This window comes from Tenrec ecaudatus, chromosome 16 (assembly GCF_050624435.1).
Source record: "Tenrec ecaudatus isolate mTenEca1 chromosome 16, mTenEca1.hap1, whole genome shotgun sequence".
Lineage (NCBI taxonomy): Eukaryota > Metazoa > Chordata > Mammalia > Afrosoricida > Tenrecidae > Tenrec > Tenrec ecaudatus.
In genome coordinates this window covers 99,862,877-99,875,930 of record NC_134545.1, presented here as the reverse complement: position 1 = coordinate 99,875,930, position 13,054 = coordinate 99,862,877, and the positions used below count along the sequence as shown (strand labels likewise).

The 13,054-nt window shown below is 53.2% G+C and overlaps 1 protein-coding gene across 1 annotated transcript in view; it reads left to right on the top strand.

Annotated features, from left to right (window-relative positions):
• The first annotated feature begins 3,127 nt into the window (after positions 1–3,127).
• Positions 3,128–13,054, top strand: part of GFRA1 (GDNF family receptor alpha 1) — a 248,526-nt gene continuing 238,599 nt past the window's right edge. The window contains exons 1-3 of the mRNA XM_075534439.1: positions 3,128–3,418; positions 4,180–4,473; positions 5,609–5,692. Of these exons, the coding sequence (XP_075390554.1) occupies positions 3,379–3,418; positions 4,180–4,473; positions 5,609–5,692 (418 nt within the window). The 5' untranslated portion in view covers positions 3,128–3,378. The remainder of the gene's footprint in view (positions 3,419–4,179; positions 4,474–5,608; positions 5,693–13,054) is intronic.

The window sequence follows — 13,054 nt, the reverse complement described above, 5'->3', positions numbered from 1 at the left end:
GGTTCATGAGGGAGGGGTCAGCGGGAGGGAGGGGAAAAATGAGGAGCCGATACCAAGGGCTCAAGTAGAAGGCAAATGTTTTGAGAATGATGAGGGCAACAAGTATGCTTGACACAATGGATGGATGGATGAAATGTGATCAGAGTTGTACAGTCCCCAAGAAAATGATTAAACAACAAAACAAAAAACACTTCACCCAGATTTCTCTGCTTTGTGTGTGGAAATAGGGATGACACTCTTCTACCAAACCAGAGCCACACACTGCCATTGAGTCCCTTCTGACTTCCAGTGACCCTCGATAGGGTAGAACTGCCCCCTGTGGGTTTCAGAGACTGTAACTCTTCATGGAAATAGGAAGCCAAGTCTTTCTCCCACAGAGCAGTTAATGGTTTCAAACTGCTGACCTTGGTCAGCCCAACTGGTTAAACCATTGCTCCTCCAGGGCCCCCTACACTTCTCTAAGATGAAGAAAATCTCTAAAATGCGGATTTGAAGACTGAGTCGCATTTCTGCTTAGTGCTCGCTGAAGCTTAGACTGGGAGAGAAAGAACTTCAGTAGCCCTTGGTTTAAACCATCTGTCGTGAAAATGTGACATATGTTTGCTTTGTTTACTTAACAACCCAGTGTAAACTGATACACAACTAGCAATCTGCGTATGGCCGTATGGTGACTGTGTGTGTGTGTGTGTGTGTGTGTGTGTGTGTGTGTTGGGGTGGTGGCAGCTGGGTGAAGGCCTCAATCTCCTCACACCTGGTCCTGAGAAACTCGTGCTTAGCAAATGAGGATGGACTAGATGGGCCCTCCCCAGGGCCTGGCATGCATACTGAGGTACAGACCATACTGGCCATGGTGAACAGGAAGCCTCTCCTACTCTAGCACACTCCATGCAGCCTCCTCAGGCTCCCCTGGGTGGCTTATTGGGGAACTCCTCCCCCTGCCTCCACCTCTTGCCTCCTATCCCTTCCACAATGGCGTCCAACTTGAACTGAAGCCAGTGCCCTTTTCAATGAACCCCCTCCATTGGAATGAGCATTTCCTTTCTCACCTCTATGGATTATTGTTTGCTGTGATGGGTTCGCTGGTTTGACAGCGGGACTTGCAGGAGACTTGATTCAAACCTGGTTGGTTTCCCTGAGAGGTGAACTCAGACATTAGCAAAAATCTCAGCTACAAGTGCTGAAAAGACAACCACCCTCTATTGTGGGCAGCACCCCAGCCCCCTTCTCTGGACCCAGTATAGACTTCAGAGCCCCAGGCGCCCCCAGGCGTGATTAGTGGGTGGTGTGTCCCAGGAGGGAATGGGCTCAGCAGAGAACGAGTGCTGCAGGGCTTGAGGGTGGATGAAGGTTTCTGTATTATAAATTATATATGTATATAATTTACTTTTAAAACAGCCAAGATGGATGTCAGCTTATCAGTTTCCTAAAGCCAGGTCATGCTGCTGGGAGCAGGCTCTGCTTTTGTCTCCTTGTCCAGGCAGAAGGAGAGAGGGAGAGCCTGCGTGCCAGTATGTGTGAGTGAGTGTGCCTGTCTGGTGTAGAAGAGCGGAGGGCGGTGGGCGCACCTAGAGATCTCCACTCCTGGCCGGGTCTGAGTGTATCTTTAAAGCGTCCGCGTCAGGTCTTGAGTCACAGGTTCCAGTGATGGGGGTGTGTGTCTGTGGGGGAACCAACTTTGTGTTCAGAAGAAGGGTCTGACTACATTGTACTCTGAAGGAAGAAAGAACCTTTGTGCATTGTGCTTGCATGTGTGTGTGTGTGTGTGTGTGTGTGAGAGAGAGAGAGAGAGAGAGAGAGAGAGAGAGAGAGAGAGAGAGAGAGAGAGAGAGAGAAACTGACTGGCGGCGCCCACTGTGGGCTGCGCAGCCTGGAGTGCCCTGTGCATTCGTGTGAGGTCCAGTCGGGGTCCCACAGCCATTCAGCGTCACCCTCTGCGGCATCTGTCTGTCCCAGCTGCCAGCTGTTGGGCGGCGGGAGCAGGAGAAGGAGCAGGAGCAGGCAAGAGGTCTTTAGCAGGAGCAGTCGGCCCTCCATCAGCTGCTTCCAATAACCGCGTGCACCCTATGGGGCTGGTGAGCCTGGCGTACTGCTCGGAAACTGTTCGGGTCCAACGCGGCCCTGCGCGCTCCCGAAGATGACCGCATCTTCCTTCCCAGCTCCGTGAAAGTGAGCCCGGAAAGGGACGCGGGGCGGGGACACCCCCTCCCGAATAAACAGACACTTAAGGAGGTCCTCGCTGCAGCTGGACACGGTTGGTTGAGCCCAGGTTGGTGGCATTTGGAGTTTCCCGGTTCTGCTGTTTCTGGAACCCATCCCCACTGCCCCGTTCCTCCCCTTCCCCCAGCCACCTCTTCCCTTCCTGCGGGCGCCTAGCACCCTCCACACCCAACTTCCGAGGCTTGGGCTGGCGGGCGGGCGCGGGGCTGCACCTGTCCCGGAGGGCGCGCGGGGGGTTCCAGCCGGCGCCCTGGTCCCGGCACTGGCTCGGGTGCGCCCGCGTCCTGGGCGCCGGGCGAGGATGGGCCCGGCGTGGAAGTCCGGGAGCCAGCCGAGGACTCCCTGCGGGTAGGGGCGCTGGAGCCGGGATCTGGCACCAGCCGGAACATCGCCTCCCCTTCGCCTGGCTACCTCTGAAAGGAGGCGCGCCTAGGGTGGGGGCTAGCGGACCCGGGAAGCAATTGGTGGTTCGGCTGGGGAGGGCCAACCGCGGAGCTAGCTCTCCGCGTTCCGAGGGGGCGACCAACTTCCCGGGAGAGGGGCTTTTTCCCTCTGGGCTGGCTAGGGAGCCGCTACCGCTGCCGCAGCCGCTGGCTCCGCTCGCGGCGCCTGGAAAGTAACGTTCTTTCTTGGCGGGGCTACGCCGGGTCCACAGCTCCCCGGACTTGGGGAGCCGAGGTCGGACCGCTTGCGCCGGTGTCGGACCGGTGCCTGGTTCAGCTCGCAGTCTCCGGCGCCCAGCTGGGCCCGGGCGGGGGCGGGGTGGAGGGGGGTGGGAGTAGGGGTGGGTCCTCACCGGGCGCCGGAAAGTTCCCCCGGGCTCCAGGGGGGAGGGGCGGGCAGGGGGCGGAGAGGCTGGGCGCTCTCGGCTCCCATTTCTAAGCGCGCTCTCTCTTCCAGGTTGGGTCGGAACTGATCCCCCGCCCCCAGAAACGCCACCGCCTCCCACCCGCGCGCCAGCCACCCGCCGGAGCTGAGCGACTGGCCGCCGGTGGCGACGGCGGACCGGGAGTTTGCTCTCCAGCTGGACCGAGCTGAACTTTGGGCGATCGGAGCCACGCGGCCGCCTGAGCATCGCTGCCTGCCGTGCGCCCCAGAGAGACCTCGCGGCGGCTGGTGATTTGGGGGGCGGGGGCCGGGGACCAGCCGCTCGCCAGCACCATGTTCCTGGCCACCCTGTACTTCGTGCTGCCGCTCCTGGGTAAGTCGAGGCCACAGCTGGCGTTCCTCCCCCTCGCCTTCTACTCCACCAGCCGCGAACCTTTTCGTAGGCACAGGCGCCGCGGGCCGGAGGGCTTGGAAGCTAGTGGCGGCGCCGCTCGGGTCCGCAGCTTTGCGTGCTTGGCTTTTCATTTTGGTGGGGAAGCTAGTGCCCCAGTCTGGAGGACTTACAGGGTCCGTGGCCTTCAACCCCGGCGCCCCTGGCGAGTCCGGGGGAGCAGGGAGACTCGGGGGGGGGGGCTGGTGGGATGCTCATGAGCCCCCTTCCCCCCGAGAGCAAACTTGGAAGGGAAAACTTTCCCCCCAGAACAGCTTTTCGGCACGGCCCCCAGGCCGGTTGCTGAGCACCCCACGCCCCTCTTCTGTAGCCTAGGTTGTCTGAATTCTCAGAGGGAGCTGGAAAGCCGGGTGGGAGCCGGTGGTGGTGGTGGTGGTGGTGGAAGGGTGAGAGCTGCATGGGCTCCCCGCCTACTGCAGACCCCTTGGATGATCCTGCGCTGCCTTCCTCTTGGTCTGGGTCCCAAGTCCAGGGTCCCAGGTGAGGGCAGGAGTTCCTAGGGTGGGAAAACTCACCCCCCCGGGGGCGGGGCTACCTCCTTCCCCGGGCAGGGTGCCCCAAAGGCTAAACAACCCACTCCCCACTCCCACCTCAGCGCGTGCATGGGGGTCACGCCTTCCCCGGGATGGGGCAGTGAGGTTCTTGCCCTGTGGCACTCATGACCCCTGTCCTGGGCCCAGCAGATGTGCTATTGTCAGCAGAGGTGAGCGGCGGCGACCGGCTGGACTGCGTGAAAGCCAGCGACCAGTGTCTGAAGGAGCAGAGCTGCAGCACCAAGTACCGCACGCTGAGGCAGTGCGTGGCGGGCAAGGAGACCAACTTCAGCCTGGCGGCCGGCCTGGAGGCCAAGGACGAGTGCCGCAGCGCCATGGAGGCCCTCAAGCAGAAGTCCCTCTACAACTGCCGCTGCAAACGGGGCATGAAGAAGGAGAAGAACTGCCTACGCATCTACTGGAGCATGTACCAGAGCCTGCAGGGTACGCGCCCCGCCCCCTCCCCTGGGCCCTCCGCCTAGGCAGGCGGCCTCTGGGCCCCTCAGGCCAGCTGACCTCATGGTCCATCCCCTTCTCCCCATCTGCAGAAAAAGGACCTCTCATAGGTCCCCCGGGACAGGACAGCTGGTGTTTGCTGCAGCCTAGGCAGCATTGGTGTGGCCTGGTTGTTGGGAAAGCCAGGAGGGGGTGGGGGCACCCTGGGACCCTCCCACCGCCCAACCTCTGAAACCCAGTCCTAGCATCAGTGTGGGGTCCCCTTCAAGTCCTTGCAAGGAGCCCACAACTTCTCTCCAGGGGCCTCTTGCCTGAGGCTTGGGTTAACTTTACAGAGTGCCTCTTGTCTCTTCTGCCCACTCGCTTTTTCTGGCCTCAGATGAAGGATGGAGCGTAAAAGATCCAGGAAATAATTGCTGTGCTCACCCCCTATAACCAGATCTGAGGCTGACGTGGGAAAAGTCACTCGTCATGTTAGTTGAGCAGAGACTGGAACCAGCTGGTGTGGAGCAGCCTTGGTGAACACAGTAGTTGTTCAGGGCCAGACCCAGATGTCCCAAGCATCTGTTTCAGTGGGCTTCTCTGCTTCTCACCTGCTGGAGGTGGCAAGGGTTTGTCTGTCTGGCATAAACATCCCCGGCACGCGGTCTCTTCTGAGGCTCACGCTCCAAATCTGTAAGATAGAGATTTGACTTCCTAGCTGTCGCTTGCTCCATAACCTATGGATGAGCGTATCTGAGACACCTGCTTTCACTGGGTGTCTGGGAACAAACAGGGTCACCTTCCTTCCATTGGCTCCTCTAACCAAGCAAGGGTTGTGACGTCACTGGCTCCTTCCTCTCTGCTTTCATTCCTTGGCCAAGAGAGGGAGAGTTTTTTTGGCAAGATGGGGCTGAGTGGCTCTCCAGAGTTTTCCTGGCACTCTGGGGAGAGCCGGGACAGCACAGAGGGCACCAAAAGGAAACAACCAAAGCCAAGTCAACAGACGCGTCTGAAACCCTTGAGCGTGTCAGCAGCTTTCTTGGTGACACACATCACTATTTGCATTCAGATCCGCTCGGGATCTTTGCCCCAAAGTAGATCTGTGTTCCAAATCGGATCCCCATCTTCTTGGTGTTTTTAGGCAATGACCTGCTGGAAGATTCCCCCTATGAGCCCGTTAACAGCAGATTGTCGGACATATTCCGGGTGGTTCCCTTCATACCAGGTGAGCAGATCTTGACTTCTAATCTTTGCCTGCTTGAAATGCCTTGGCTTGCCTCCCCCTTGGCGCTCACATAGAGTGCAAGTAGACAGTTGAATGAATGGGGCAGTGTTTCTGGGAAATTAGAAAGAGGATGATGATAATGAAGGGGCAGAATGCCTAGAAGATGATTGTATGGCTTGAAAGTAATTCTAAATGAAGTCATGTGGTGTGGTGGTTGCAGGGAGGGGACTGGTGGAGATATTTTTTCCCCTTCACATTAAAATATGATTGGCCGACTGTTGCAAGTGGAGTGCCTCTTCTGTCTGTAGGTGGCAATCGTAGCCCCTTCTTGCTACATGCCGGGCACCTGCTTCCCTGGAAATGGGATCTGACCAAATGTTGCTTCTTACTGTACAAGATGGGCGAAGCGAATCTTAGCTCGCTTAAGATTGTTGTGCAGACTCACTTAACTGCCTTTGATGGAAGAGACTAAGAGTGCCTACTGCTACAAAGTCCTTGGTGTCAAAGTTTTCTTGAGCAAGTCCGTGTGGGGCTGTCAGGAATGCACACTCCTCTCCCAGTGGACAGTGGGTTGTTTCGTCTCTGCAGTTCTGTATTTGGTTTGGAAGGGTACTTCGTTTCGGAATTCTGTTTTCATACCATCTACGTGTAGACAGCCCCAGGAATAATGAGCAAGGCAGTCATTTCTCTGAACGATGGGCAGATTCCTGACTGATGCTGTCTTTATTTGTTTACATTTGAGACATTTTCCCAAGTAGACGTGGCCAACTCAAATTACATATATATATATATATATATATATATATATATATATACACACACACACACATATGTCTGTGTATATATGTATATACACACCTCTGTGGTTAAACATCGTGGTTGATGCTGGATTTGATTCTGTGAAATGATGACATATCACTGGTGAGAATGTTCTAAATGGTTTATGCTTTACTGCAGAAAAACCACAGACCAAGGGAGGGGAATATGAACACTGACACTGTAGATGGCGTATTATATATTCATGTGTGCACTCAGAAAACATCCATTGAGCAACTACTGTGTTGTCAGCATTGAGGGTTATGGCAACGAGCCAGAGAGATAGCATCTTTGCCCTTGTGAATTGTAGCGGCAGCCAGAAATGGACACTTATTAAAGCTTTATTTATATGCAAGCACTGCAGAAGCTTCACGTCATTAACTGATTTAACCATCATCAAGGGCTTGGCAGGTGTTACTGTTTCCATTCTACAGGTGAGAATATTGAGTCATAGTGAAGTTAGGAACCAACCCAAGATCCCAAGCCTGTGCTTCGTGACTTACACCGGGATTTGTTCGACGCTGAGCCTGCATGCACATCTTCCACCTCGTTATTTGCTATCGAGATTGTGGTCCTTTGACCAGCAGCGTTGGCATCACCGGGGAACTAGTTAAAGGTGCAGAATCTCAGACACCACCCCAGACCTATGAATAATTACCTGCATTTTAACAAGCTCCCTGTGTTTCCCATGCACAGGAAACTTGAGAAACACTGGTCTACATTACTCTTTCCATTCAGTAGAAAACGGTGTGTGCGTGCGTCAGGGAGCAAAACAGTAGAGTCCACATCTGGTATCAGCAGCATTAATATGTAATCCTGGAATAATGCTGACAATTTCCACTCTAAATCCCAATGAGTCTCTCTGACCCACGTGGCCCAGCCAGGACAGTGACCCAAGCAGTGGAGAGCCAACACACAGACAGGTGTGTAGAACCATCGGAGAGGTGGGAAGGCAATGGGTTGTGGTGGTGTAGGCATACCAGAGATGAAGCTGGTCTTTAGTGTGGGCCTGTGCTTCTTATCTGCTGCTGCCCCATAGAAGCATGCTTTGTCAGTGCCTGCCAGAGGATGGCCATCCTTATGTGAGGAGGTGGGTCAGGACGAAGGACCATTGGGTTTTCATGGAAGAGCCCCTCTACAAGCTCTAACGGATTCTTTATCCTTCTTTGGTTTCCGCTCTTCTCGTTGGTGGCATGGTATAATCTCCCATCCTGGGCAGTCTGTGATCGTGATGGCAAGAGGGTGGCCACCTCCACCCTGCCTGCATCATCTTTTCAAGGCCTGCGTGCGTTTCTCCACTTGAAGTGGCTGAGCCCTTCTCAGACACCATTGCTTCATCTGATTTTCTCTTATGAGTATTCCACATTCTGCTACATGAACCCGCCCGTTTGTTCTTGTGGTTGATCCATCCCTCAGCCGTGTGTGTGTGTGTGTGTGTGTGTGTGTGTGTGTGTGTGTGTGTCTTCCTACAGCAAATGGATCTTGAGTTTGAAGGACCGGTCCTGCTGAGACGCTAGAGTTCATAATGGAATTACCTAGAGGCAGGGCAGCCTTGTCCAGGACTGCCTTTCATATCTCAAGGGCATCGAATTTAGGTTTCTGCACTAATGAGCTTTGACCTCTTGCCCGTGACTGTTTCTTAAGTGGGTGTAGTAGAGCCAAATGGAGCCCTGAGAGGTTTTAAGTTGTTGAATAATGCATATTACCCAGTTTGGCATTTGTCGGATGGGGAAGGACAGAGGCCCAGGATGATAAATGTTGCCTTTCATGGTTGCACTCCGAGTTTCTAGAACATCTCTTTCCATCTGCAAAATCGCCTCAAAGAACCGGGACAGGCTCTCTGCCTTGTCTAGATAGGGCAGCCATCTGAGTTTCCATATTTGGATTTTTCTGCCCAATCAGAAGAGGACGTTTCCCTCCTTACATTAAGCGTGGGCTGAAACCCCTCAAAGAGTTAGATATCCTTTTGTTTCTATTTTCGTTAGACTCGTTCATCCTACGGCCATCTTTGCCTCTGCTTCCTTGCTAACCAGCTAGAAAGTCCCCAGGAGCTCTCACTGTCGGTGGCAATTCCGAAGGGAGCCAAAAGGAGGTATAGAATCTAGAATCCGTTATCTTTGTTCGGAAGCCTGAGCTGTAGGGGAGAACTGGAACAGCCCTGTTCCCAGACAAGAACTGCAGGGGGAGGGACGCCTCTCTGGGAAACTTGATAGGGAAAGCATTCGGCCCCAGAGGCACTTTTAGGTGGCTTGAGGATGTGTGTTTCCTGATGTAGGTGTGGTTTTTAGGGGTCTTAAACAGGAGTCAGAGAGTGAGAGTGGGGGAGTAGGCAAAGAAAGAAGTAAGGCAGTTGCGGGCAATGTTGGAGTCGAAAAGACAACACAGCAAAGTGTCTTGGGGACCAAGAAGGGCAGGACCTCGAAGGCCCCGGAGACGGAGACCACGATGTAGCGCTCCTCATCCGCTACTCTCCAGAGCCTCTTTAACCTTCTTTCTGCCATTCCTTTTCTTCCTCACGAATGTTCACACAGCAGCAAAAAGTAAACATTTATTTAAACATGGGTGTTATTGTTTTGGTGGGGCGCTCTCTCAACAAACAAGCTTGTGGGGAAGCTGTCTTTGACAGATTCCAAGGCTGGAGGATCAGAGAACAATGATACACATGCCTCTGTGGGAACAAGAGAGAGGAGCTTTGAGAGTTAAAAGATTGAGTGGGAGTCGGGATGTTGTAGAGGAGGGTGCAGGGGTGCCCGGCCTTCCAACAATGTAATCAGAGTGGACAGTGTCACACACAACAGTCGATGGTTGGCTGGTGGGGAAGGAATCGTGTTAAGACTTGTGTCTTCAGAATCTGATGTGGTGAAGGCCAACGTCCCAGCTCTCTGGCTCTGACATCTTTTCCTGACCGAGTGCCGTAGCTTGGTGTCATCTGATCAGGCAATTCCCACGGCATCCAGTAGAGTCCAGTGGAAGTCGAACCACTCCGTGGGGTTCTCTCTATGGACGCAGACTGCCCACGGGACTCCTGGCTGGCTTTGAACGGCCAACCTTTCAGGTAGACCTGCAGGAAAGCCAAGCTCACTGCTCTGGAGTTCATGTTGAGGTGCAGTGACCCCATCGGGGAGAACAGAACTGCCTCATCAGTTCCCAAGACCGTATCTGCTGACAGGAGTGGAGAGCCCCATCTTTCTCCCGAGGAGCTGCCTGGTGGTCTCCAGCTGCTGACCTTGGGGGCCTCGTCCCAGTGAGCCACCATGACACCACAGGGCTCCAGTCTGAGTTGATCGAGAAGTGGCGGAAACCTTCCCCAGGAAGCCCTCAGACCTGGAAACGGAGGGTTTACTCCAGGGTGCGATGTCCCCGTACCCCTTTGTCTTCTTTTTCTGAAAGATGCTGTGACTAATTAGTCACATTTAGCATTTCCGTTTCATTGTACCATCATCTGTACGCAACTCTCTTTAAAAAATTAGTTCCTCAAAGTCTTTCATGTGGGAGGAAAGCCTTACAATGTCACCTGCCCTGTTCTCCAATCATGTCGGGAAATGAAGCTTCTAAGGGTGTGTTCTGGTTCGTTCCTTTCTAATCCACCCTCAAAAGCAGAAGCTGGACGGACTCTGTTGTTCCCATATGTGACAACGGTGGTTGGTCCCCTGCTACTCAATGCTGGGATATGCTAAGAGCTAGAAGTCTGGTCACTTCCCTTTCCAGCCGGGCCCTGTCTTCCTCCTCCAAGTGCTATCCTGTCTCTCTTTCCTCAAGTTCTCTTTGCTCAACCACTTTCCAAGGGTTTCATACGCTTTCCCATTGCATATGGTCTTGCCTCTGCTTGGGAAGTATTCCTGCTCCAAGACCAAGATCAAATTTCATCTCCGAGGCCCTTGCTGGAATTCCCCCAGACCGGCATTTCCAACTCAGGACTTCCTCACTCTGCGTTTTGCCCTTGCCTTTAGGAGCACTGTTAATCCCAGAGGATCGGGAGGACTTACTTATGTGTCTGCCTTTCTCACTGGAATATCAGTGACTTGTATGTTAGACTGGGTGGATGCTTATCACTGACTGTCTTTTCTGGTTCTGAGCTAGTATCGCAGCCATGATGGTTGGTTGAATGTCTGAGTCGAAGGGGCCTTGGGATCTAGTCCAACACTTTGCTTTTACAGAATTGAAGGCCAGAGACATGATTTGGCCAGGGACACAGCACGTATGAAAGCCCCTCTAAAACCTTTTCTAGAACATGACTCTCTCTTAGGAAAGTCTTCTTGTTGGCTTCTCTCTGTTCTGCACACTCTCCGAGACAAACTCCACCCATTCCTGAGACCTCAGCTACTACTCACAAGATGACCCAGGGTCACCCCTTCTCTTCCATCCTTTCCTGAGCACCACGGTAAACCAGTGTGGCCAGCTTAGTCCTGGACCACTCCAGCTGGATGTTTACCAGTGACATCAAACTTAGCACATCCCAGAGGGATGCTGTGATTGTCCTCTTTTCCTCCTTTGCATCCATTCCCTTCCTCTGAGTCCCTGATCTTTATAGCAAAAATGTTAGCTTATCATCTACCTAGGGATGGGAACTGTGAATATTGGAGTCCTCTCTGTTCCTCCAGCATGCTCACTCTTCATCAGGACCCATCTCTTAGTCCTGCTAACAGGATGTTAAATGTGATTTCTTAATTACTCCCCACTTAACACACACACCCTACCTCTCCCTTGAACTTTGCTTTGACTTCCTTCTTGGCCTCCTTGTATCTCGCAGAACAAACGAGCAAACAAAGCTCACTGCTATCGAGTTAATTCCAACTCACAGCAACCCTGTAGGACAGAGGAGAACTGCTCCTGTGGGGTTTCCAAGACAGTTTATGGAAGTAGTCAGCCTCATCATTCTCTCTCACAGTGGCTGGTGGTTTTGAACTGCTGACCTTGTGGTAAGCAGCTTCTCTCAGTTCAATCTGGTCTCCCCATTGTCCTGTCTTCTTATCTTCGCACCTTTGTGACTTACAGGCACGGTCTGGTGTCACTGGTCCTTCACAGACTTTTCTGATAATCTCCATCTGATCTTACCCCTACTTGCCCTTGCTCTAGGCAAGCCGGGCTGGGTGCCTGCTCTTCCACCAGTGCTTTGGGCAGTTTCATGCCGTCCTGTCTTTTCACATGCTGTTCCTAGAGAAAGAACTCTTGCTCTCAGGTCCACCTGTGTGATGTGTCCCAGCTCTGCTATTCCCTTGGTTTTGCACAGGTCTCTGGAGCTCACCATGCCTCAAGTTCTTTGATAATCAGTACCTTATAGGTTCCTGTGGAAGGCTGTTACACGTAAAATAACCAGCACGGAAACAACTTGATCCTCAGCCGTGTTTCGTGACGTGCCAGCGTCGTGTTGGCTGTCTTCTGCTCTTTCCTAAACTCCCAGACTAGGAATCTTTTCAGCCCACTACGGCCCCTGCTTGTGGAGCAACGGCTCTGTATCTTGAAAGAGGCAGTGACCCAGAGGCTTCAGGGAGGCTGCTAGTAAACCACCTTGGACAAAAGCTGAAAAACCTATCCTCCACCTGAAGGGCCTTGGAGGAAAGGCCTATCTCTTAATAACCCAGTAGGAGGGTTCACTACCCTTTGGGGAACGTCTTCCTTGTTCCTGCTGTGCATCCCTCTGGTTCTTTTTGACCCAGGCCCTTATGTTCTGGGGTCACAGGTGAGTCTGCTGCAGCTGGTGCCTGCTGGGATAGGTGTCTTCTTGGGCTTCAGAATTCTTGTGATCAGCCTTCTCTTCTCAGCTTGACCGATTCCCATTCTTCTAACCTCTCCCCATAAATCTTCTTTCCAACGCTCCTCCTAGCAGGATGAATTACTGTTCCCCGAGAAGGGCAGGCCGTAAGCCGGAGCCCGGGAGATGCCCCCGTCTCCTCAGGCTCGGCTAAGTCCACTTCCATTTCACTGTCACAGACTGCTGCTCTCAGATCCTCTTCTCCTGCCCCTTGCTCAGCAGGCCAGTTGGATTGTGGGATAGAGAGCAATTGCACGCTGGCCAAAAAGGACGCTGCATTGCAATGAGTCATAATCCCACCATCCAGAGACACCACTTTTGTTGTCAGGTGCCGTCGAGCCAATTGTTGACTCACAGCAACCCTGCCTGATGGGACGCGAACTGCCCATAGTGGTTCCTAAGCTGGAATCTTCCTGGGAACAGGCTGCTGGGTCATTTTTGTCTTTTTTCCCTGCAGAACCTGTGGGTGAGTTCCTTCAGCTTTCAAGCACTAAGCCATTGTGCCAAAAGGGCATCTCAGTAACCACTAGAAACATGCAGTTACCGCCCTTTTAGAGCTATGGGTAAGAGGGGGATTCAAAAAGTTCATGGAAATTGGAATGAAAAGATCATGGAATTATTCCATGACCTTTGGAAGCCCCTCATACATGTCTGGTGGCATGCGTGCGCATGTCTGGTGGCATCGTGGGTCACAGGTTGGACTGCCAACTGCAAGGTCAGCAATTTGAACTCACCAAGAAAGAAGAAGGTTTCTACAACTGTAAGGTTTGGAAACCCACAGGGGCAGTTCTACT